We start from the raw sequence: 27526 nt of genomic DNA, 5'->3' as shown, positions 1-27526 counted from the left end.
ACAGGGTTTTCGTGAGTCAGAATCAATGCGATGGCAACTAGTTTTTGGTTAGAGTTGACTGTATTTTTATATCTGCTATATGTGACCTCCATCCTTTGTCCCCTAGTTTTAATTACCATGATAAATCAAATTTGAACTGTACCCACAAAAATTAATACATTTAATATACCTTCTGTTGTAACTGGGAAAGAAATCTCCATGCAAGCAGCTGATTGTGCCTTTCGAAATGGTGGTCTTCCACCCCAGCGATTTATTTTTGTAACATCAGCACTAGAAAGGCGTTTTCCAGAACCACAACTCTGAGAGGTTGGACTTGTGCAGTGTCCATTTACATGGTCTGTGAAAAAGGGGGAAGGCAACATGAATATCATAATTAAATCTTAATATAAGGAAATCCGAGTGTGTAGATTAATAAATGAAGAATGAAAACTCTTTTAAAAAACCATAGGAAGATGGCTAAGTCCTCATTATTTTATGATTTAGTAGTTAAATTTTTCATAAGGTATTTATTAACTATAATATTTATTTTTATAATTTAACTACTTAACATAGTTTAAATTTTACTCTCCCCTTTTATATTCTACCATTTAATGGCAATAGGAACTAGGTTGTAGTATTAGATTTTCTTTTACATATTTTAAATATATGCCAATTTATATAAGTTTTGGAAGTACTTGAAGTGCTTGGAGTTAAAAATATAGAATGGAAGCATCTTACTATACAGTTGAGAATGGCAGTTAACAGTACTGGCTCTGGAGCCACACTGCATGGGCTCAAATCCCAGTTCTGCCACTTAGTTGTGCAAATTTACTGAAAGTCTTTGTGTCTTAGTTATCCTCTGGTGTCAAATGGGATTATTATTTTTTTACCACAGTAAATTTTTTGTGATAATACATGGCAAGTTCATAGAACACTTCCAGTAACTCTGAACAAATACTAATTATTATTATCACTCCTGTTCCAAGGTATTAAACCTGGTCATGTCTAAAGCAATAATACTGTTTATTTAGAACTTGTGAGTCAAGCTCTGTTTTGATATAGCTTAAAAGCTTGGAAGTAATTGCACTAAAAACGTGACTTTTTCTTTTTAAAAAAACTTTCCAAAATGTTTTATTTTCCAATGATGAAAACATGTAACCTATCTATCCTTATTTTACATAGCCAGAGATACATTAATCAATTAAAAAAAAAAAGGTGATGTCGAGCCGATTCTAGCTCATATCGACCCTACAGGACAAAGTGGAACTACCCCGTGGGGTTTCCAAGGAGTGGCTGGTGGGTTCGAACTGGTGACCTTTCAGTTAGCAGCTGAACACTTAAACACTGCTCCACCAGGACTCCCATTAATTAATAGCCTTGAATATATACATGTTTTTTGAAAGAAATTTTAACAAAATGTTATTATAGGGAACTTTTATTATTTTAATTTTATTGTGGTTGAATATATACAACAAAACATTTTCCAATTGACCATTTTTATGCATACAATTCAGTGACATTAATTATGTTCACCTTTTCATCACCCTTAAAAGAAACTCAGTACCTTGAGCAATACCTTCCCAATGTCCTTTGCAGCCCACTCCGGTAACCACTAATAAATTTTGGTCTCTATGCATTTGCCCTTGGAAACCCTGGTGGTATAGTGGTTAAGTGCTACAGCTGCTAACCCAAAGGTCAGCAGTTCGAATCCACCAGGTGCTCCTTGGAAACTCTATGGGGGTGGCTCTACTCTGTCCTATAGGGTCACTATGAGTCAGAATCGACTCAATGGCAATGAGTTTGGTTTTGGTTTCTTATGAATTGCTCATTCTAGATATTTCATATAAGTGAGATCATACAATATTTGTCCTTTTGAGTTTGACTTAGTTCATTCAGCATATCTCCAAGATAAATCCATGTTGCAGCATTTACTAGATCTTCATTTCTCTTTATGGCTGAATAATATTCCATTGTATGCATATACCATATTTTGTTTATCCATTCATCTGTTGTTTGATACTTGGGTTTCCACCTTTTCATTATTGTGAATAATGTGGCAATGAATGTTGTTGTTATTAGGTGTCATTGAGTCACTACTGACTCATAGTGACCCTGCGTACAACAGGATGAAACACTGCCCGATCCTGCGCCATTTTCATGATTGTTGTTATGCTTGAGCCCATTGTTGCAGCCACTGTGTCAGTCCATCTTGTTGAGGGTCTTCCTCTTTTTTGCTGACCCTCAACTTTACCAAGCATGATGTCTTCCAGTGACTGATCCCTCCTGATAATGTGTCCAAAGTATACAAGACAAAGTCTTGCCATCCTTGCTTCTGAGGAGCAGTCTGGTTGTACTTCTTCCAAGACTGATTTGTTCATTCTTTTGGCAGTCCATGGTATATTCAATATTCTTTTCCAACACCATAATTCAAAGGTGTCATTTCTTCTTTGGTCTTCCTTATAAACTGTCCAGCTTTCACGTGCACATGAGGCGATTGAAAACACCATGGCTTGGGTCAGGCACACCTTAGTCTTTAAAGTGGCACCTTTGCTTTTTAACACTTTAAAGAGGTCTTTTGCAGCAGATTTGCCCAGTGCAATGCATCATTTGATTTCTTGACTTGAACATTAGTGTACAAGTGTCTGTTTGAGTTCCTGCTTCAATTCTTTTGGGTATATACCTCGGAGTGCAATTACTGGGTCATATGGAAATTCTGTTTAACTTTTAGAGAAACCATCATGCTATTTTCCACAGCAACTACATCATTGTACAATCCTACCAGCTACGGATGAGGATTCCAATTTCTTGACATCTTTGAAAACAATTGTTGTTTTTTATTTTTCAGGTAACAGTCATCCTAGTAGGGGTGAAGTGGTATGTCATTGTGGTTTTGATTTGCATTTTCCTAATGACTAATAGGAGTCCTGGTGGTACAGTGGTTAAGAGCTTGGCTTCTAACTGAACGGTCTGCAGTTTGAATCCACCAGCTGCTCCTCAGAAACCCTACGGGGCAGTTCTACTCTGTTGTATAGGGTCGTGATGAGTGAGAATCAACTCGATTGCAACTGCTTTTGGTTTAATGACTAATGATGTTGAACATCTATTCGTGTTCTTACTGGACATTGTATATCTTCTTTAGAGAAATGGCTATTCAATTCTTTGCCCATTTTTAAGTTGGGTTGTTTGTCTTTTTGTTGTTGAGTTGTAGTTCTTTGGTTCCCAAACAATTTTCTCCCATTTTGTAGGTGGTCTCTTCACTTTCTTAATAAAGTCCCTTTAATGCACGAAAGTTTTTAAGTTTGAAGAATTCCAATTTATCTATTTTTTCTTTTATTGCTTATCCTTTTACTGTCATATATAAGAATCCATTGTAAAAAACTAGCATTACTCAATCTTTTGTTCTAAGAATGTTATGGTTTTAGTTCTTACACTTTTTGTTGTGTGACACTGAGTCAATTCTGACCCAGAGAAACTCTACATGACAAAGTAGACAAAGAAACCACAGGGTTTCCTGGGCTGAAATCCTCACGGGAGCAGACCACCAAGTACTTTCTCCTGTGGAGCCGCTGAGTGGGTCTGAACTGCTGACCTTTTGGTTAGCACCCAAGCACTTAAATACTTTAGTATTTTAGATGCTATTGTAAATGGAATTATTTTCTTAATTTTCTCTTCAGATTGTTCATTGTTGGTTCACAGGAACCCAACTGATTTTAAAAAAAAATTTTATTGTTTTTTAAGTGAAAGTTTACAAATCAACTCAGTCTCTCATACAAAAATTTATTTACACCTTCTATATAAAAAAAAAAAATTTTTTTTTATATACTCTTAGTTGCTTTCCCCCTAATGAGACAGCACACTCCTTCTCTCTACCCTCTATTTCTGTGTCCATTCAGCCAGCTTCTGTCCCCCTCTGCCTTTTCATCTCCCCTTCAGAAAGGAGCTGCCCACGTAGTCTCACATGTCTACTTGATCCAAGAAGGTCATTCCGCACCAGTATCATTTTCTATCTTATAGTCCAGTCCAATCCCTCTCTGAAGAGTTGGCTTTGGAAACCCAGCTGATTTTTGTGTGTTGATCTTATATCCTGCCACTTTGCTGAATTCATTTATTAGCTCTAGTAGCTTTCTTATGGATTCTTTGGGATTTTCTATATATAACATCATATCATCTCTGAATAGGGACAGTTTTATTTCTTCCTTAGTGATTTGGATGCCCTTTATTTTTTTCTCGCCTAGGACTTCCAGTAAAATATGGAATAGCAGTGGTGATACAAGGCATCCCTTGTCTTGTTCCTGATCTGAAGGTGAAAGCTCTCAGTCTTTCTCCATTGTATATGATGTTAGCTGTGGGTTTTTCATAAATGTCCTTCACCATTTTGAGGAATTTCCCTTTTATTCCTAATTTGTTGAGTGTTCTTTGTCACAAAATGGTGTTAGATTTTGTCAAATGCCTTTTTTTCATCAATTGAGATGATAATGTGGTTCTTTTCCTTTGTTCTATTAATGTATATTCCACTGAATAATCTTCTAATGTTGAGCCATCTTTGCATTTCTAGAATAAATCCCAGTTGGTCATGGCATATAATTCTTTCAATATGGTTCGCTAGTATTTTGTTGAGTATTTTTGCATCTATATCATATGGGATATTGGTCTATAGCACTTAACCACTATGCCACCAGGGTTTCCTTAAAGAGCTTACAGAGTCTATATTTCATTTATAGTATTCCATTATGCGTTTGGAGCCCTGGTGGCACAGTGGTTAAGAGTTCGACTGCTAAGCAAAAGGTCGGGAGTTTGAATCCATCAGCTGCTTCTTGGAAATCCTGTGGGGCAGTTCTACACTATTCTATAGGTCACTATGAATCGGAATCAACTCAACAGCAATGAGTTATTATGCACAATATATTGACACAATATATTTATAATGTTATGTGACAGCACCTAGATTATGTAATTCAGGGCTTTAATTTCATGAAATTAGTTTTTTTTAATACAAAATTCTGTATTTTCAGAATGAGAAATACTGTATTTTTCATTAATATGAAAAAATGGTATTAATAAAGCAATCTCCCATGGACATGGCAACCAGTTCATAACATGCTACCTACTTAAGGATTCCGGATGCTTAAGTATCCAATGCATGAGGTTTTTACTGTTATTTTTTCTTGTCCGGTTAAGGCTTGTAGTAACGAAGAAGTTACATTAGTATCCAAAGCTGTCCAAGATGCTGGCATTCTCCTTTTGTCTTCAGTTGTTGTTGTCAGCAGCCATCAAGTCAAGTCAGCCCTCGACTCATGGTGACCCCATGTACAATGAGCTGGACCACTGTGATCCACAGTGTTTTCACTGGTTGATTTTTGAAAGTAGATCACCAGGCCTTTCATAATTAATTTTTGCTTAAAGTATACATGAAAATAGTGAGAATAAAGCAATTGGGAGGAGTGATTTGGAGACTCTGAGAGACTGACATTTATAGATATGCAGAGAATGTGTACCTGGCCTCCAGGTTAGAATTAGTCTGGAAGCTCTGCTAAAACCTGGTGAGCATCAGTGCAACATGCAAGCCTCCACTGACGAGGAGTGGTGGTACATTGGGAATAAAACTCGGGTCTCCCACATGGTAGGTGAGAATTCTACCACCAAAGTAAGTAAATAGCTAAAATAAAATAACTAATATATACAGGTCACAAACACCTTTGTATAATTTATTAATTTGGGCTTGAGACCACTTCAGCTCCATGTTTCTAATTGTTCACTCAGTGTTCAATATGCATGTCCCTATAGCAACTCAAACTCGTTTTCCTTCCTTCTCCAGGCAGGCATTCTCCATGAGTGCTATTCTCAACACTGTAGTTATCCTTGATGAGTCCTATCCTATGACTTACAATTTTAAAATATTAATATTGAACCAATGATAATACCTAATATGTTAGTGCTTTGCATTAAAAAACACTGTAATGTAATTATTTCATTTAATCAAATTTATATAATTACTTCTAATTGTATTTAAATGTTAGACACTATATTTGTTATAATGATAATTCAGATACAGTAAGATGAGACATGTGAATATGCGCCATAAACTTTGGGCACCATGCTCTAAGGCTTAGATTTCAATCTTAAGTCTGACTCTACCATTTCATTAACAACATAACCTCAGTTTCTACTCTGGGGGGAAAAAAAAAAAAGACTAGGAATAATGACAACAACTGGAAAGAGTTAAGAAAATCAAATAAGATAATGTACATGAAATAGCTTTATAAACTAAAGAACAGTACAAAGACTAATTATTATGGTTTTGTTATTTTAACCATGAATTAGTGGGATTTAAAAAAAATTTTTTTTTTTTTTTAATGCTGTGGCTTTAAAAAAAACAGTAAATGAAATAAAAGTAAAGGTAAATCAATTAAATTTCCAAAACACCAGCTGGAACAAGCAGATAAAAACTTCTGAAAGAAAAATTTATGAAGGGCAATTTAATAAAGCCTTCTTTTATTTCACAGAGTTGGAATTATGAACAACCCTGTAACCAACACAAAAAATAAATTACAAGTAAATCAAATTTTCTGTAACGTCCCTAAAATTAAAAGGTGGCCAGACCTCCATTTCCTTAAAAATTGAACTTTTTTTTTTAAGAGCATTAATTCTAAATGATACTAATATACCAAGTTAGGGAAAATAACTCCAGAGAAAACCGTGTTCATTTAGATGATTATAGTTACAGAGGGTCCATATGTGTGACTATTCAATGTTTAAAAACATCTTCATGATAAAAAGAAAACAAAAATAACATTCCATACCTTGGTGTGTAATGGTTTATAAAACATAATTTTATAAAATGATTGTTAACAAACAAAATGTTGGATGCTGCCAACAGAACTGTATGGTGATTTGTAAGAAAGCCTTTTTGGAAAGCCATCAAATAGTGCCATGTAGGAGCCTTGTGTTATTCACGGATTGGTTGGTAAAAACGTTCAGCCAAATGAATGTAAGAAACTTAAAATTGTTGGCTTTTGCCTACCGTACCAAGATCAGCCTTAAGATCTGTTGGCAGACTTAACTTTCTTGATCCTTTAACTGAAACAACAGAAAAAGGAAAAAGGCAGTTGGTAATTACATAAAAAGTAAGAGAAGTGTGGGAGGATAGTATGTCTTACAGTATAATTATTAAAATCTGGGATGAACACTATGTTTAGCGAGCATGTATGGCAGCAGAAGTACTGTTCCAATGCTAGTGTGTTGCCATTAAGTAAATAGCAGACATTTAATATGTAAACAGAAACATGAGAAAAAGAATTGTTCTTAGAGGAAACAGTTGAGCATCTCTTTGCATAGTTTCTTTCATGTGTGGAGTGAGAAGTGATTTCTTATTTCATTGGGAAAGAACAAAAAAATCAAGTTCAGAAAACTCTAATAGGTAAAGAGATACTGCAACAAAACATATAAGTTGTATCACAAATAACAATGAAAAGTAAAAAAAAAGATCAGCCCTGTCAATGATTTTTTGAAATAGAAAAAAATTCTAGTATAGATATATACAATGTAGTCAAGCAATGTTTCTGTGCCTATTGTAAGTGAAATGATGACATCAATATTGAATATCACATATTTGAATTAAATACTTAAGAAAATCCTTAAAATGCAAATCTTTTGAAAATGAATTTAATTGTATTATAATAAATCAAATTAGGAAATGTTTGCATAAGCCAATAAGACTAAAATTTACTGAAAACTTTTTCTCTAATTTGTCTGTTAATAAAAATTTTACACTGGGTACCTCATAAAATATTTAACTGGAATGTACATTATCATAGAAAGAAATGCATTAGATGAAATTATATTAGAAATCTTTTCTCTCAGCTAATATTTTATTAGGACTCAGATTGACACTACCAACTAATTTACACCTTATAATAATGATATAATAATAACATAATAATAGGGTCACTATGAGTAATAATGAGTGATTTTCTTTACAACCAAAAACCATTTAAAATAAAGATGTAGGATGATATAGCAAAGAAAAAGTACTTGATTGAGAATGAGAAAACAAGTCTTAGAAATGTCTGAATTGTGGTGCCCCAATGGTTAAAGCACTCCACTGCTAGCTGGAAGGTCGGCGGTTTGAACCTACTAGCCACTCTGGCAGAAATATGTTGCAGTCTACTTATGTAAAGATTGAAAGCCTTGGAAACCCTAGGGGCCAGTTCTACTCTGTCCTATAGGGTTGCTATGAGTCAGGATATATTAGATCTAATTGTGTTTTAAGTGTTAGAAACGACCTTTGTTCTAATATTGAATTCAGATACAATGAGATGAGGCATGCAAATATGTTCTATAAACTTTAGGTACCGTGTTCTAAGACCTAGATTAAAATTTTAACTCTTTACCATTTATTAACAATATAATCTCAGTTATATCATTTGGAAAAATCCCTTTATCAATTTGTAGCTTAATTTTCTTATCTGTCAAATAACATTGTTGATATGCTCTCTGATGTCCCTGCTGGAATATGACACGGCATTGTCATATCACATACATTGCTCCTACACACTGTATCTCTGCAATATTTTGATATACAAGCAACAAAGAACAAATAATTTAAACTGGTATACCTTTTTTTCTGAGATGTATGAATTTTTGTATCTTTTCTTGAGGACATAAAGGTAAATTGTATCAAAAGCATCCTCCCTGCTTTATTGTTTATATTATTAACTGGTTTAGTTTAGAGAATTAAATTAGTTAAAAGAAAAGTTACTTATTTAATTAAAAAAGAAAAAAAAATCATGCTGTGGTTGGCCCTTAGTATGTGCAGAATCAGCAACTATCTACCTACCTGGACTCCTTTCTTGGTGGGTACTAATAGATGTACCTTACTAAAAACCTCTGTCACACAAGTCTGTCACACATCTGACATTCTTTTTGGAATAGCTCTTAAGGCTTCCTGGGGACCTATGCATTTTACCTCAGATAAAGCACATTTCTTAAAATAGAATAATCCTACCAAGCACATTATCTTAATGAATTAATCTATTACCACCCTAGCAGAAAACAGGAATAAGGATACAAGTCAACTAATTTTAATATGGAAAGTTGAGATCATGGAATATTCAGCTTTTAAGATTCCAGGCCAGCCAGAAGGAAGCAAGAAATCACTAGTTACTAGGAAGGAAAGTAGCCAAGAGGAGAATAACCCTAAAGAGAAATTTTGCTTGATCACTCAAAAGTTCATCAAATAGCTCCAACAGCCAAATAAACCCAGGTCTTAGCAACATTTGACACATCCAAGCACTTTCTCCTGGAAATTTTGTCTTCTCTTGGTTTTTCTAACTCTGTACTGTCTGCATTCTCCCACCTCTCTCACGTGCTTATCTGTGTCTTCTTCACTCGTTCCTCTCTTCACTCATTCCCCTAAATAACGGTCCTTCTTAAGCTTCTGCCTTTGATCTAATGAGAAGTCTGGGGTGAGAAGAATGTGGTTCTAGTTTTAGAAATTGCGATTTTAAATGCTTTCCTGCGAAGTTCAAGAACGTGGCTCCTTAGTAATGATTTTAATGACAGGCCTCTGTTATTTAAGAACAGAATGCTCCTCCACCTCACCTGTTCAACTAGTACGAGCACTACCAACCCTTCCAGACCACTTGGAAACCGCCTTCCTGAAGGCATCCCCAACCTAAGGCTGTATCTGGTGCCCTTCTTTTAACTTACTTAGCATTGTGTATACATCTCCTTCATATCACTTATTTTACTATAATTTACTGTTTTCCACTCTGTCTACTACCCCGTCTAACATCCTGAAACTTTGAGTTCTCTGAGGATAGGGATCACATTCCCAACACCTAGTAAAGTATTAGCAAAAGTTGGTGCACAGCAAGTATTTGCTGTCTGAATGCTGAACAAAAAAGGAAAAGTTGGGAGGTAGAGATGGAGAGTTACTCTGAAGGCAGCTGAGCAGATTGAGAAAGCATGTGCAAGTGTTAGGGAGTATGTTACATAATAACATTTGAGGAATTTGGGTTGGAAGATGAATAGGAATGAGGAAAGTAGTTTTGGAAATGTACAGAATGCAAACAGAATGTTTATTAACCTTTGCAATGTGACCATGGGACTGTAGCTCTCTAAATTTCTTCATTCTTATTGTTATTTAAGCTGAAACATATGCAACACTCATTTCATGTTAGTAGGGGAGAAAATGCAAGTAGAAATTTTGCACTACTCACTGGCTCAGCACATAGCACAGGGAAGAGGGCTGAGGAGTCCTGGCCCAAAGGAATCTTAGAAGTCATCTAGTCCAACATCCTACTCAATGTAAGTATTTCTCCTACACCATTCTTGACACTACCTGTTTGAAGAGTTCCATGATAGAAACTTGGAAAGGTATAAAAAAAATCTGGTTTGCTATAATTGCTAAAAATTCCTTTGTTAGAGCTCAAAGTACTTTCCTGTACCATTTACCAATTAGTTGTATTTCTAACTCCAGGAACAAAGAGTAACTGATTCTTGTTCTCACATGCCAGATCTTAAAGCATTTGAAGGGATTTAGGGGCCACCTCCAGGTACTCCAAGTAGGTCAGCAGGACCTTGTATTTTAAGAAGCATTGCAAGTGATACTGATGACAAGATGTTATGTTGGCAGATCACACTTTGAGAAACAATGCTTTCAGGTTTTATGAACATTAAACAACCTATCAGGACTTTTACCCAAGACTCTTCCCTAAGGACCACTTCTCATGTACTTTATAATGTAACGTTTATTTTTCTCTAGATACATAAATATAGATATATCTATTTGCTGGGCTTTTTGAGATGATTATGATCTGATTTTTTTTTTTTAAGTTAACAGGTTCTTTTTTTGGTTTCTCTTTTTTGAGTAATTAAACTTTTTTTCATCATATCCATCTTTGATCTTCCATTTTCTAATGAGGAATAGAAAGTGGTAGTTACAAGGATAATAAAGCCCATATGGTAAGAGGCTAGATGTGTTTTTTGTTCCTCTGGGCAGCTCCATATGGACTCTTGCTTTTCTCAAAGGCAGGTTTCCTTGCATTTGATAAAGTGAAGCTCAGTGATTAGGAACCTAGGTGAGATGGGTTCAAATCATGACTCAGCTATTTGCCAGCTGACTGACCTGGCATAGTAATTGCCTAATCTCAGTAAGATTATTTCTCCTTCTCTATAAAATGGGGATAATAATAGTCTCTACTTCATAGGAATCCTGCCAGGGGATTCCCTTAATTAAGGGAAAATGTGTGAAGCACTTAGCATGGTATGAGGTATATAGTAAGCACTCAATGGTAGCTATTATTTTCATTATTAAATTTAGCTCACAAGAAAAGATTATTATTCTACAGTATTCATGTTAAAAATGACTCATTTGAGCAACATGTGCTACTTAAAATCTAGTGCCTAGGATTAAACACAGCACACTTGATTTAGCCTCCAATAATAAACAGTATAACTAGTTCTTTGCTCTGTACAATAGTACTTCCTAAAATTCTACTGCTCTTTGAAGAGCGATTTCACACAGTTGATTCATAATGGGCTGATTCTCTATAAAAATTTCTCTCTGTTACCCTGTATAGCCTCACATAGTATTGTCCTTTCAATAGGGGACATAGCATTGTCCCTTCACACCTTAAAAAACTGTGTCTTGTCTCACAGAAAATAACATGTCAAGTGGTATCAAGATAATACAGGTAGGGGACAGGAAACATTGCTGGAAGGAGTGTCAGACTTAGAACACTTTGATTTCTTATGAACCTAGTCCTGTTAGATTCTGGGCAAATCGCTGACTTCTGCTGTGGCATGCTTTTTAAAATAAAAACCAAATTAAAACAAAAGAAAGAAAATCCTTAGAACTGTACACAAAAAAGGGTGACTTATTCTATGTATTATACCACATAAATCTGACCAAAAAAAAAAGGGAAGTAACCATAAAGCGTTAATAATTAACCTAATCACATCTATCACCTTCTGACTTGTCTAGAAATTGTTAAGTAGGATGGCGTGAGAGACCAAAATTAACGCAAATGAGCCAAAGGATGGGCTGATGGCAAAATTCACATAAATATTTAGGTGTAAGTTCAGGCCTAAAGATCAGGTGATGGTCAAGGCCCAAAATAGCACCAGATAATAAATGTTTGCAAGGATGTATTCATCTCTACTCCTAGATCATGACTCCCAAATTCAAGTTCAATCATAGCATTGAGGCAGGGTAGTCTGGTGGCTTACCATGACTCCTGCCAGAGAGGTCATATGCTCAGACCTAAATAGGAACAGAACTTCAGGTATTACAACAGGCTTTTCCTAGGGGAGCTTCATGTATCTTGACTGGATCATTCCTTTAACCGCATGAATATGCCTTTTTCCTAATTCCACATTCAACATGAAGTCGATGGATGGTGTAGCCTGGTTCATCACAGCGATGATGAGTCTCAGCCAGGTCCTTGGTTCCAGATGTGAATCAGAACTTCAGGAACAGACTGAATCCTGAATCAGAACCTGAGTGTGGCTACTGCTTTAACGGGAAGTAGCCTAAGTGCATGGTTAGAAGTTTCTACTTGAAAGCTTCTGATGAGATGTCTCTTGATTGGCAACAGCTGGGTTGATTTTTGAGTTCCAGTGAAGGAGTTCTGATCCTGCCATGGCTAACCTACAGCTAATACCTGGACGCTTACCACTGCTTTTCTAATAACCGCTACCATACATTACTGGGCATCTATGTGCTGGACACTAGCACAAAGGTAAGGTTAACAAACCTGGTCAGAGTTTTAGTCCTAGAATTTGGCAGGGTAGAGCCAGACTTCTCTGACTCAAAAACTATGCCCATTCTACTAAGCAACAGGATCTTCCTGATACAGAAGACACCGCTTGTATGGCTTAGATATCTGTCTGCAAAATAGATAAGTCTAGGATTAAATTAAAATAAAAACTGTCTAGTTTAAAACATTTGTACAGTTTACTTCTCTATATTTATCTATTGAAAAATTGACAGGTTGGAATGTAGTAATGAATTTCATTTGTCTCTCTCTTCTCCAAGCCAGAAACTAAGACGGCACAAAAACATTTGGTATGTATATAGACAAAGTTTAAAAAAAGAAAAAAGCATTTTTTTTTGGTGTGGGGGGGGGCATCATGCCACGGTGAAGCCCTGAAAGGCCTATTCCTCTAATTTTGTGGCCATTTTTCCATTTTTTAAAAGAACTAGCCAAGAAATAACTAGGCGAAGAGGTTTTTTGTTGTTGTTAGAATTTGCCCAGCTTAAAAATGCTTAATTTTATGACTCTAACTTCCTTAAATACCTTAAAAATTATATTTAATATTTTAAAATTAATAAATCAATGACACATTAATGTCATATACTTGTTCAATGATTGTGAAAGTTCAGGTCAGTGCTATCTGTTTTGAACTGTAAACTCCCAGTGAGGACTGGGTTCTTCAACACACATTTTACTTTTGGTGCATAAAAGTAAGCTGAATAATTTGGTACAAAGATCATGGAGTGTGGGCTCGGAGAATCTTGAATCCAAAGATCTGGGTTGGTTCAGATGCAGCCATTTACTAGTAGGATAACCTGCAGCAAGTTATAGAACTTTTTTTTCTTTTCTGTGATTTCTCCACCCATTGTAAAATGAGAGCAACCCAACTTCACAGGGTTGTTGTGAGGATTAAATGAGAATACACATGAAACATGCCTTATTAGCTTTAAAGCACTACATAGATGTTGATTATGATTTTTAGCAAACAGACTGTTGTTGTTATTATGTGCTGTCAAGTCAGTTCCAACTCATACTGACCCTGTGTACAACAGAAACACTGTGTACAGCAAAACACTACTCGATCATACACCATCCTCACAATCATTGCCATGTTTGAGCCCACTGTTGTAGCCACTGTGTCAATCTACCTCATTGAGGGTCCTTCTATTTTTTGCTTACCCTCTACTTTACCCAACATGATGCCCTTCTCCAGGGACCAGTCCCTCCTGATGATGTGTGCAAAGTAAGCAAGACGAAGTCTCGGCACCCTTGCTTCTAAGGAACATTCTGGCTATACTTCTTACAAGACAGAGTTGTTCTTCTGGCAGTCCACGGTGTAATGAATATCCTTCACCAATACCGTAATTCAAAGGCATCAATTCTTCAGTTTTCCTTATTCATTGTCTTGCATATAAGGCAACTGAAAATATCTTGGCATGGGTCATCAAAGAGACATCTTTGCTTCTTAACACTTTAAAAAGGTCTTTTGCAGAAGATTTGCCCATGGTATTGATTGTGGATCCAAGTAAAATGAAATCCTTGAAAACTTCAGCCTTTTCTCCGTTTATCATGATGGTGCTTATTGGCCCAGTTGTGAGAATTTTTGTTTTCTTTATGTTGAGGTGAAATCCATACTGAAGGCTTTGGTCTTTGATCTTCATCAGTAAGTGCTTCACGTCCTCTTCACTTTCAGCAAGTAAGGTTGTGTTGTCCGCATAACCCAGGCTGTCTGTCATGGATTGAATTATGTCCCTCCCAAAATGTGCGTATCAACTTGGTTAGACCATGTGTGGTTGTCCTCCATTTTGTGATTGTAAATTTGTGTTGAGAGGATTAGGGTGGGATTGTAACACCTCCCTGATCCAAGGTAAAGGGAGTTTCCCTGGGGTGTGGCCTGCACCATTTTTTCTCTCTCAAGAGACAAAAGGAAAAGGAAGCAAGCAGAGAGTTGGGGATCTCATACCACCAAGAAAGAAGCGCCAGGAGCAGAGCACATCCTTTAGACCCAGCGTCCCTGAGTGAAGAAGCTCCCAGTCTGGGGGAACATTGATTAGAAGGCCGACAGAGAGAGAAAGCCTTCCCTTAGAGCTGATGCCCTGAATTTGGACTTGGAACCTAGCAGACTGTGAGAAAATAAATTTCTCTTTGTTAAAGCCATCCACTTGTGGTATTTCTGTTATGGCAACACTAGATAACTAAGACATTGTCAATGAGTCTTCATCCAATCCTAATGCCACATTCTTCTTATGGTCCAGCTTCTCGTTTTATTTGCTCAGCATACAGGTTGAATAAGTATGGTGAAAGGATACAACTCTGACGCACACCTTTCTTGACTTTAAACCACACAGTATCCCCTTGTTCTGTTTGAACAACTGCCTGTTGGTTTAAGTACATGTTCCTCATGAGAAAAATTAAGTGTTCTTGAATTCCCACTCTTTGCAATGCTATCCATAATTTATTACGATCCACACCATCAAATGCCTTTACAGAGTCAATAAAACACAGGCAAACATTTTTCTGGTATTCTCTGCTCTTAGCCAAGGTTCTTCTGACATCAGCAATGATATCCTTCATTCCATGTCCTCTTCCGAATCTAGCTTGTGCTTCTGGCAGTTCCCTGTCGATGTACTGCTGTAGTAGCTTTTGAATGATCTTCAGCCAAATTTTATTTGTGTGTGATATTAATGATATTGTTCGATAATTTCCACATTGTGTTGAATCAACTTTGCTTAGAATGGGCACATATATGGATCTCTTCCATTTGCTTGGCCAGGTAGCTGTCTTCCAAATTTTTTGGCATAGATGCGTGAGTGCTTCCAGCATTGCGTCCATCTGTTGAAACATCTCTCTTGGTCTCATGGATTGAATTGTGTCCCCCCAAAATATGTGTCAACCTGGTTAGGCCATGATTCCCAGGATTGTGTGCTTGTCCTCCATTTTGTGATTGTAATTTTATGTTAAAGAGGATTATGGTGGGATTGTAACACCCTTACTAAGATCACATCTCTGATGCAATGTAAAGGGAGTTTCCCTGGAGTGTGGCCAGCACCACCTTTTATAAGACATAAAAGGAAAGGAAGGCAAGCAGAGAGTTGGGGACCTCATACCACCAAGAAAGCAGTGCTGGGAGCAGAACGTATCCTTTGGACCTGGGGTTCCTGAGCAGAGAAGCTCCTAGTCCAGGGGAAGATTGATGACAAGGACCTTCCTCCAAAGAAAGAGAAAGAGAAAGCCTTCTCCTGGAGCTGACACCCTGTATTTGGACTTCTGGACTACTAGATTGGGAGAAAATAAATTTCTCTCTGTTAAAGTCATCCACTTGTGGTATTTCTGTTACAGCAGCACTAGATGACTAAGACAGTTGGTATTCCTTCAATTCCTGGAGACTTGTTTTTCGCCAATGCCTTCAGTGCAGCTTGAACTTCTTCCTTCAATACCATTGGTTCTTGATTATATGCTACCTCCTGATATGGTTGAATGTTGACCAATTCTTTTTGGTACGGTGACTGTGTATTCCTTCCATCTTCTTTTGATGTTTTCAGCATTGTTCAATATTTTGCCCATAGAATTCTTCAATATTGCAACTCAAGGCTTTAATTTTTTCTTCAGTTCTTTCAGCATGAGAAATGCTGAGTGTGTTCTTCCTTTTTGGTTTTCTAACTCCAGGTCTTTGCACATTTCATTATAATACTTTGTGTTTTTGAGCTGCCCTTTGAAATCTTCTGTTCAGCTCTTTTACTTCCTCATTTCTTCCACTCACTTTAGCTACTCTGCATTAAAGAGCAAGTTTCAGAGTCTCATCTGACATCCAATTTGGTCTTTCCTTTTCTTTTCTTTCCTGTCTTTTTAATGACCTTTTGCATTCTTCATGTCATCCCACAACTTTTCTAATCTTTGGTCATTAGAGTTCAATGCATCAAATCTATTCTTGAGATGGTCTCTAAATTCAGGTGGGATATACAAAAGGTTATACTTTTGGTCTCATGGACTTGTTTTAATTTTCGTACCTTCAACTTAAACTTGCACATGAGTAACTGATGATCTGTTCCATAGCCGGCCCCTGGCCTTGTTCTGCCTGATGAGAGTGAGCTTTTCCATCGTCTCTTTCCACAGATATAGTCGATTTGATTCCTGTGTATTTCATTTAGTGAGGCCCACGCGTATAGTCACCATTTATGTTGTTAAAAAAAGGTATTTCCAATTAATAAATTGTTGGTCTTACAAAATTATATTATGTGATCTCTGGCATCATTTCTGTCACTAAGGCCATATTTTCAAACTACGGATTCTTCTTCTTTGTTTCCAACTTTCACTTTCAAATCACAAGTAATAATCAATGAATCTTGATTGCGTGTTTGATCAATTTCAGACTGTAGAGTTCAGCTAAAATCTTCAATTTCTTCACCTCTGGCATTAGTGGTTGGTGCCTAAATTTGAAAAATAGTCATATTATCTGGTCTTCCTTACAGGTAGATATTATCCTATCACTGAGAGTGTTATATTTCAGGATAGATCTTGAAATGTTCCTTTTGACAACGAGTATAATGCCATTCCTCTTCAATTTGTCATTCCTGGCACATTAGACCATATGAATGTCTGATTCAAAATGATTGATACAAGTCCATTTCAGCTCACTAATGCCTAGGAAATCTATCTTGAAGTGTTCCACTTCATTTTTGACAACTTCCAATTTTCCTAGATTCGTACTTTGTACAGTCCATGTTTTGCTTATTAAGTAGATTGCCAGGTCTTTCTTCCTACTCTGTCTTATTCTGAAAGCCCTGCAGAAACCTGTCCACCATGGTGACCCTGCTGGTATTTGAAATACCAGTGTCATGGATTCCAGCATCATAGCAACATGCAAGCCACCACAGTACGACAAACTGACAGATAAGTGGTGGAGCAAACAAATAAAAAAAAAACAAATAGGCCTTAATAAATTCAAAATGTAGTCATGTTGTTGATTTTTTTAAAACATTTTATTGTGGTTTGGGTGAAAGTTTATAGGCTAAATTAGTTTCCTATTAAACAATTTATACACACTGTTTCATGTCATTAGTTGTAATCCCCTCAACGTGACGGCACTCTACCCACTTCTTTCCTAAATTCCCCATTTCCGTTCTCTCATCTTTCCTGCCCCTTCCTGCTTTCTGAACTTTGTTTTTGGGCAAATGCTTTCCTTTTGTCTTATATGGTTGATGGTTTTGAGAAACACACTCTTTATGTGTGTTATGTTCACTTTATTGGCCTGTCTATTGTTTGGCTGAAAGGTGATCTCTGGGAGTGGGTTCAGTTTCAGGTTTGTAGGGCATCTAGGGTGTCTAAGGACCATAGTCTCAGGGCTCCACCAGTCTCTATCACCAGTAAGTCTGGTCTTTTTTTATGAATTCGAATTTTGGTCTACATTTTTCTCCCACTCTGTCCAGGATCGTCTACTGTGATCCTGATCAGAGCAGTCGGTAGTGGTAGCTGGGACCATCTAGTTCTTCTGGTCTCAGGCTAGTGGAGGCTGTGGTTCATGTGGTACATTTGTTCTTTGGACTAATTCTTTCCTTGAGACTCTCATTTTCTTCACTCTTCTTTGCTCCGGATAGAAGAGACCAATATTTGTATCTTAGATGGCCACTCACAAGCTTTTAAGACTCCAGTCGCTACTCACCAAAGTAGGATGTAGAATATTGTCTTTACGGACTATGCTATGCCAACTGACTTAGGTGTTCCCCAAGACTATGGTCCTAAGCCCTCGAGCCTAGTGACTCAATCTGCTGAGGTGTTTAGTTATGGCTAAGAAGTTAGAACTGTGCCCCTTGTGTGCTCTACTACAAACATGGATATATTTATTTGTAGCACATACAAATGCATATGTAGAAATATCCTCTGCCAAGCCTATATATGCTCCTGGGTGTACTTCCATATGCCATCCCACATCGTTCTGCTTACATACCTACCCATGTATCTACTTGTAAATCATTGCCTGTTAGTACTATTATTTCAAGGTTGTGAATGTAATTGTATTTACCATTGTTGTCTTTTACTCTTGCACACCTTTCAGTGTCTTCCTTTGCCTTGGTCATGTTGTGCTGACTTCCTCCGTATTGTGTATTGCCTTTCCTTTAACCCAAGTTAATACCGATCTACTATCTAGTTCGTGATTTTCCTTCCCTCTCCTCCCATCTCTGGCAACCATCAAAGAATGTTTCTTTCTATGTGTAAACCTCTTCTTGACTTTTTATAATAGTGGTCTTATACAATATTTTTGATTGACTTATTTTACTTAACATAATGTCCTCCAGGTTCATCCATGTTGTGAGATGTTTTGCAGATGCATTCCTATTCTTTAACGTTGCATAGTATTCCATTGTGTATATGTACCACAGTTTATTTATGTATTTTTATTTTATGAAAAACTAAAATTATTTTAAAAACTTTTTTTTCTTAGAGCTGAAGTGGTAATTTGCTATTTTGTCTGATATTTCTGGCAAGATGTATTTCTTAAGTTCTTTTTGAATTGTGCTTTGTTAAAATATTGTCTTTTTATCACTCTGATGCTCTGACTCCTCGGATGTCATATAATTGTGGGGTTTTTTGTCATTCTCATATCTCTTTTTCCTATTTTACTAATAAACACTGGAGAAAAAAAAGCACAAAATTTACAATCAAATGAAACTAAGTTGTAATTCCAGCTCTATGATGTAATAGCTAAGTGATTCGAGGCAAATTTCTTAAATACTCTGAGCTTTATTTTTCTCATCTGAAAAGGGTCTATTCTAAGGGGATTGTATCAAATGTGAAAAAAAGAAGAAAAAAGAAACCTCTGCCCGGAAAACTGTGAGTGACAATTATCTTTACCTTCCTCAGCTTCTGGTTTATTTGATAATCATATGCCTTAAAGTTGCAAATCTGGCCATAGCCATTTGGCAATGCAATTCTAATTTAAGGAGGCTATACAACCTTCGTTCGATTCTGTTTTAGACTCTATGAGCAACATCAAATATTCAATGACTCTGATTAAGATTTAGACTATAAGACCTCCCTTTCTGTTCACTGATATTTATGAGAGACAACATTGTCCCTCTGAGGCAATTCTTTGGCAGAGTTTCCATGATCATCAGGATTATTTATGATCATAGAAAACATTTTATTGTACTATGAAGAACTATGGACAATTTTTACAAAACCTAGCTATTTTTTGGCTCTTAAGTAGAAAAACAACACTATTAAAATTCTATGTAACATTTCAAAACCTTTCTCAAAAGCCTTAGGAATTCCTACTTCATATCTCATGAGGTGAGTGTCTATTGTTTTACTAATTTCTTTGGGGAAATCTGTCTTCACTCACAGTGAGGGACCTGTGTTTTCAGGAAAGCAAATAAGAATAAAGCATTTGAGACAAATTCCTAAGTCTATGAAAACTGAAAAGAAATAAACAACTTGTTTGTCTATTGAAGAGATTTTCACTTTCAACTGGCAAGTGATGTATTTGATTTCTCGGTCTCACAGCTGGTTATTTCATTCCTATAAAAGCCTGGTGCTGCCTCAGGAGTTCTAGTATAAAGTCCTAAAGGAAGGGAACACAAAACTATTGCCACGTGATTTCTTAGCTCAAGTGAACCAAAATTATTTATGTTAAAGGTGAATTTAATAATAACTACTTAAAAGGATCTCTATTTTGCGTCCAGATAAAGATAGGAAATGCCCCCAAAGAGTATTGTTTGGAGGGATGAAGCATTCTGATTTGGAGGATGTAGTGGGGTTTTGTTGTTGTTAAGTGCTGACAAGTCAATTTTGACTCACAGTGACCTCATATGACAGAGTAGAACTGCCTCATAGGGTTTTCTAGGCTGTAATCTTTACTGAAGCAGATCACTTAGCTTAGCCATTTGTGCCACCAGGCCTCAGACAACTGAAGCATTCAAAGGAGGCTATAAGACCCAGGTCTGATACAGGGTTGCGAACAAAAGAGCTGGGTACCCCTTTGTTGGTGTTTTGTAACAGTTTTGTTAGTATTCTAATAGGACTTCTGGCCAACATGGTGCCACAGACAGAAGCACTGTGCCATCCCTCCACAGCAAAGACCCAAAAAACTAAGTAAGACAGAGACAAACATCAGTCCTGGAACCCTAAGTGTCAAATGAACAGATAAAGAACTCAGCCAAGCACCAAACAGAATAAGAAACTGACAGAGAACAGAGAGCAAGGAGAGATATGTACGGAGGTCCCCTATCCGCTAACGCAGCACGTATTCACCATCTTAGACTCCTGTTGGAGATTGGTAGACAGGAAGCACAAGAGAGCAGCTTCACAGAGCTCCCAGCATGGGACAGAACACCTGGTAACCAGTGATACATGCCCTTCCATCCCCCCTCCTCTCCCTGCTGCTCTATCTCTGTGGTTCCTGGCTGGCAGCAATGGCTTGGACAGCTGGAAAGTGCAGCGCCTGTGCTGCTTGGATTCACCCCACCCACATCAGAGATTGGTGACAGGGAGTACGGGAAAGCAGCTTTGAAAAGTATCATGACCACAGACAAGTAAAAAACAAAGAACGCACAGCCCACCTGCTCAGACAAAACCAAATAAAACAAGAAGGCAGAATGAAACAAATAGATCTACAATCAATAAGTGAAGAAAATAACTACTGAGTGTCCCGAAGACAGCAGACAACATCAAAACATATTTAAAAAAAGGACAAGATGGTTCCAGTAGGTGTCCAACCAGAACACCACATGACTTTCCAAAAGAAGAAAAAGCACTAGAACTACCTGAAAGGGAACTCAAATCTCAAATATTCAGAGCTATCCAAGAGTTGAAGCAAAGAGCAGACAGAAATGAAGAAAAAATAGACAAATTCATGGAAAATACAGACAAAAATATAGAATAATTCAGGGAAATAATACAGGAACAAAATGCCAAAACAACTAGAAGTCATACAAAAACAACAGTTAGAAATCCAAAAGATAAAAAACAAGATTTCAGAAATGGACAGTGTCATAGAAGGGCTGAGGAGCAGGTTTGAAACAATGGAAGACAGAATCAGTGAAACTGAAGACAAACACTTGGCTACTAATTTGTCAGAGGAAAAATCAGAAAAAAGAATAAATTAAAATGAAGAAACCCTGAGGATTATGTAAGATACAATCAAAATGAAAAATTTACAAGTGATCAGAGTTTCAGAACAGGGAGACAAAATGGAAAATACAGAGAGGATCACTGAATTGCTGACAGAAAACTTCCCTAACATCATGAAAGATGAAAAGCTGACCATCCAAGAAGCTGAATGAATCCCACATAGGATAGACCCCAAAAGAAAATCACCAAGGCATATCATAATCACACTTGCTAAAACAAAAAAAAAAAAAAAAAGAAAAAGAAAAAATCCTGAGAACAGCTCAAGAAAAACAAAAAGTCACATACAGAGGAGAAACAATAAGACTAAGCTCTGATTATTTGGCAGAAACCATGCAGGCAAGAAGGCAATAGAATGACATATATAAAACCTTGAAAGAAAAAAAACTGCCAACCAAGAATAATATATCCTGCAAAGCTCTCGTTCAAATATGATAGTGAAATTAGGACATTTCGAGATAAACAGAAGTTAAGAGAATATGTAAAAACCAAACCAAACTTACAGGAATTATTAAAGGGAGTCCTTCAGTCTGAGAACAAACAACATCAGACCACAGCCTGAATCTAGGACACAAGATTGTACCAGTCAGATACCAACCTAGGAAATGAACCCTCAAGGACTATCCAAAACCAAAAGAATTACAACAGGGAACCAGACAGGTTAATCTGTGAATGACAACATCAGAACAATAAAAGAGGGGATAAATGGTGTAGGTATAGAACTTTTAATGGAGAGGAAGGCAAGGTGATAACAAGTAATAACAGACTGGTTCAAACCTAGGAAGATAAGGGTAAATTTCAAAGTAACCACAAAGAAAGTTAACAAACCTACTCATCAGAATAAACAAGAAAAACATAAAGTCTCAATAAAAACAAAATCTACAAAAAAAAGAAAAGGAATTCAGCACAGGAGAGTGTTGTTGTTGTTGTTAGGTACTGTCGAGTCGGTTCTGACTCATAGGGACCCTATGCACAACAGAACAAAACACACCCGGTCTTGTGTCATCCTTACAATCGTTGTTATGCTTGAGCCCATTGTTGCAGCCGCTATGTCAATCCACCTTGTTGAGGGTCTTCCTCTTTTCTGCTGACCCTGTATTTTGCCAGGCATGATGTCCTTCTCCAGGGACTGAACCCTCCTGACCACATGTCCAAAGTATGTAAGACGCAGTCTCGCCATCCTTGCTTCTAAGGAGCATTCTGGTTGTACTTCTTTCAAGAGAGATTTGTTCCTTCTTTTGGCAGTCCATGGTATATTCAATATTTTTCACCAACACCACAATTCAAAGGCGTCAATTCTTCTTCGGTCATCTTATTCATTGTCCAGCTTTCACATGCATATGACACCACTGAAAATACCATAGCTTGGGTCACTCACACCTTAGTCTTCAAGGTGACATCTTCGCTTTTCAACACTTTAGAGAGGCCCCTTGCAGCAGATTTGTCCAACGCAATGTGTCTTTTGATTTCCTGACTGCTGCTTCCATGGGTGTTGACTGTGGATGCAAGTAAAATGAAATCCTTGAAAACTTCGAACTTCTCTTTATCATAATGTTGCTTATAGCTCCAGTTGTGAGGTAGCATATGATCAGGAACCGATGGTACTGAAGGAAGAAGTCCAAGCTGCACTGAAGGCACTGGCAAAAAACAAGGCTCCAGGAATTCATGGAATACCAATTGAGATGTTTCAACAAATGGATGCAGCACTGGAAGTCTATGCCAAGAAATATGGAAGACAGCTTCCTGGCCAACTGACTGGAAGAGATCCATATTTATGCCTACTCCCAAGAAAGGTGATCCAACCAAAGGCAGAAATTATAGAAAAATATCATTAATATCACATGCAAGCAAAATTTTGCTGAGGATCATTCAAAAGAGCCTGTAGCAGTATATCAACGGACAACTGCTAGAAATTGAGGCCGGTTTCAGAAGAAGACATGGAACCAGGGATATCATTGCTGATGTCAAATGGATCTTGGCTGAAAGCAGGGAATACCAGAAGGATGTTTACCTCTGTTTTATTGACTATGCAAAGGCATTCGACTGTGTGGATCATAACAAACTATGGATAACACTGTGAAGAATGGGAATTCTAGAACACTTAATTGTGCTCATGAGGAACCTGTATGTAGCTCAAGAGGCAGTTGTTCAGACAGAACAAGGGGATACTGAGTGGTTTAAAGTCAGGAAAGATGTTTGTCAGGGTTGTATCCTTTCACCATACCTATTCAATCTGTATGCTGAGCAAATAATCTGAGAAGCTGGACTATATGAAGAAGAATGGGGCATCAGGATTGGAGGAAGACTCATTAACAACCTGCGTTATGCAGATGACACAACCCTGCTTGCTGAAAGTGAAGAGGACTTGAAGTGCTTACCAATGAAGATCAAAGACCACAGCCTTCAGTATGGATTGCAACTCAGCATAAAGAAAACAAAAAATCACAAGAGAGTAAAGAGGAACAGAGAAAATTTCAGCACCAAAAAAAAATAAAATAAAATAACTACAGAATGACAGCAAATAAACTCCTACCCATCAATAATTACATGTAAATGGCCTAAATGCACCCATGAAGAGACAGAAAATAACAGAATGGATTTAAAAAATAGGATCCATCAATATGCTGTCTACAAGAGACACATCTTAGAAACAAAGATGTAAATTTATTAAAAATCAAAGGATGGAAAATAATATGAAGCAAATAACTTCCATAAAAGAACAGGAGTGGCAATACTAATCTCAGATAAAATAGACTTTAAAACAAAATCCAGCATAAAAGACAAAGAAGGGCACTATATAATGATTAAAGGGATGATTCATCACGGAGACTTAACCATAGTAAACATCTGTGCACCCAATGACAGGGCTCCAAAATACACAAAACAAACTCTAACAGCACTGAAAAGAGAAATTCACAGTTCCACAATAATAGTAGGAGACTTCAACACATCACTCTCGGTAAAGGACAGAACCTCTAGAAAGAAACTCAACAAAGATACAGAAAAGCTAAAGGGCACAATCAGCAAACTTGACTTCATAGACATATCTAGAACACTCCACCCAACAGCTGCAGAGTAGGCATTCTTTTCTAATGCACATAGAACGTTCTCCAGAATAGACCACATCTTAGGCCACAGAGCAACCCTCAGCAAAATCTAAAACAATGAGATAATACAAAGTAACTTCTCTGATCACAATGCCATCAAAGTAGAAATTAACAACAGGAAGAGCAAGGAAAAAAAAATCGATTACATGGAAACTGAATAACACCCTGCTTAAAAACCAGTGGGTAATAGAAGAAATTAGAGATGGAATAAAAAAAATTCTTAGAAATAAACAAGAATGAAAATACATCACACCAAAACCTTTGGGATACAGCAAAGACAATAGATGCACACATCAAAAAAGAAGGGACGAAATCAAAACATTAGCTACACAGCTATAGCAATAGATGCATGCATCAAAAAAAAAAAAAAAGGGACAAAATCAAAACATTAGCTACACAGCTTGAACAAAAACAAAGAGAACAGCAAAAGAAGCCTGCAACCACCAGAAGAAAGGCAATAATAAAGATCAGAGCAGAAACAAATGAAATAGAGAATAGAAAAACAATAGAGTCAACAAAACCAAAAGTTGGTTCTTTGAAAGGATCAACAAAGTTGACAAACCCTGGTCAAACTGACAAAAGAAAAACACAAAAGGATGCAAATAACCCAAATAAGAAACGAAATAGGGACCATTACGACAGACTCAACTGAAATAGAAATCATAACAGGGTACTATGAAAAACTATATTCCAACAAATGTGAAAACCTAGAGAAAACAGACAAATTTCTAGAAACATACTACCTACCCAGACTAACAAAAAATGATGTTGAAAATCTGAACAGACCCATAACAAGAGAAAAGATCGAAAAGGTAATAAAACTCCCAACAAAAAAAAAAGCCCTGGCCCAGATGGCTTCACTGGAGAATTCTACCAAGTAATCAGGAAGCGTTTATGCCAGCACTACTCAAAGTATTCCAGAACATAGAAGAGAAAGTGATACTTCTGATTTCATTCTATGAAGCCAGCATAACCCTGATACCAAAACTAGGTAAAAAAAAAGGTAAAGACTCCAGAAAAAAAGAAAATTACAGATGAATATCTCTTATGAATATAGATACAAAAATTGTCAACAGAATTCTAGCCAATAGAATTCAACATCATATCAAAAGAATAATATACCACGACCAAGTAGGAGTCATACCAAGTATGCAAGGATGGTTAAACATTAGAAAATCAATCAATGTAATCCACCCCATAAATAAAAGGGAAGAAAAGAATCACATGATCATCTCGATGCAGAAAAGGCATTTGACGAAGTCCAACACCCATTCCTGACAAAAACTCTCAATAAAATAGGTATAGAAGGAAAATTTCTTAGTATAATAAAGGGCATCTATGCAAAACCAACAGCCAATGACATTCTTAATGGAGAGAGGCTGAAAACAGTCCCCTTGAGAACAGGAAAAAGACAAAGATGCCCTTTATCACCACTCCTACTTAACATTGTGCTAGAAGTTATAGCTAGAGCAATAATGCAAGAAAAAGAAATAAAGGGCATCCAAATTGGAAATGAAGAAGGTAAACTGTCCCTATGTGCAGATGATATGATACTGTACCTAGAAAACCGAAAAGATTCCACAAGAAAACTACTGGAACTAACAGAAAGTTTTGGCAGAATAGCAGGATATAAGATAAACATACAAAAATCAGTTGGATTCCTATACACCAATAAAGAGAACAATGAAAAGGAAATAACAAAAACAATACCATTTAAAATAGCCCCTAAAAAAATAAAATGCTTAGGAATAAATCTAACCAGGGATGTAAAGGGCCCATACGAGGAAAACTACAAAACGCTACTGCAAGAAACCAAAAGAGATCTACATGAATGGAAAAACATACCATGCTCATGGATATGTAGACTCAACATTGTGAAAATGACAATTCTACCCTTAAGTGATTTACAAATACAATGCAATCCTGATCCAAATAGCACCAATATTCTTTAAAGAGATGGAAAAACTTATCGTTAACTTCACATGGAAAGGGAAGAAGCTCCGGATAAGCAAAGCACTACTGAAGAAGAAGAATAAAGTACGAAGTCTCTCACTACCTGACCTTAGAACCTACTATACAGCTAAGGTAGTCAAAACTGCCTGGTAGTGCTACAATGACAGATACATTGACCAATGGAAGAGAACTGAGAACCCATATGTAAATCCATCCACCTCTAGTCACCTGATCTTTGACAAAGGCCCAAAATCCATCAAATGGGGAAAAGACAGTCTTTTTTAACAAATGGTACTGGGAAAACTGGATGTCCATCTACAAAAAAATGAAACAGGACCCATACCTCACACCATAGACAAAAACTAATTAAAAATAGATCAAAGACCTAAACATAAAGCCCAAAACTATGAAGTTCATAGAATAAAAAATGCTGAAGACCCAAATACACGGCATTAACAGGATAGAAACCACAACTAACAATGTACGAACTCCAGAAGATAAGCTAGATAACTGGGATCTTCTAAAAATTAAACACTTATGCTCATCAAAAGACTGCACCCAAGGAGTAAAAAGAGAACCTACAGACTAGGGAAAATTTTTGGCTAT

General features: G+C 36.8%; 1 protein-coding gene across 4 annotated transcripts in view; it reads right to left on the bottom strand.

Moving 5' to 3' along the window:
• STXBP5L (syntaxin binding protein 5L) overlaps positions 1-27526 on the bottom strand; it is a 379510-nt gene that overhangs the window by 32302 nt on the left and 319682 nt on the right. For 3 of the 4 annotated variants that reach the window (XM_049877576.1, XM_049877594.1, XM_049877603.1), the window contains 2 exons: positions 7006-7056; positions 170-337 (listed from right to left, as the gene is read on the bottom strand). In XM_049877576.1, coding sequence (XP_049733533.1) covers positions 170-337; positions 7006-7056 — 219 coding nt within the window. The remainder of the gene's footprint in view (positions 1-169; positions 338-7005; positions 7057-27526) is intronic. The other variant, XM_049877583.1, reaches the window with a different exon arrangement.

Source organism: Elephas maximus, chromosome 1, assembly GCF_024166365.1.
Source record: "Elephas maximus indicus isolate mEleMax1 chromosome 1, mEleMax1 primary haplotype, whole genome shotgun sequence".
In the NCBI taxonomy this organism is placed as follows: Eukaryota; Metazoa; Chordata; class Mammalia; order Proboscidea; family Elephantidae; genus Elephas; species Elephas maximus.
This window is presented reverse-complemented; position numbering and strand designations above follow the sequence as displayed.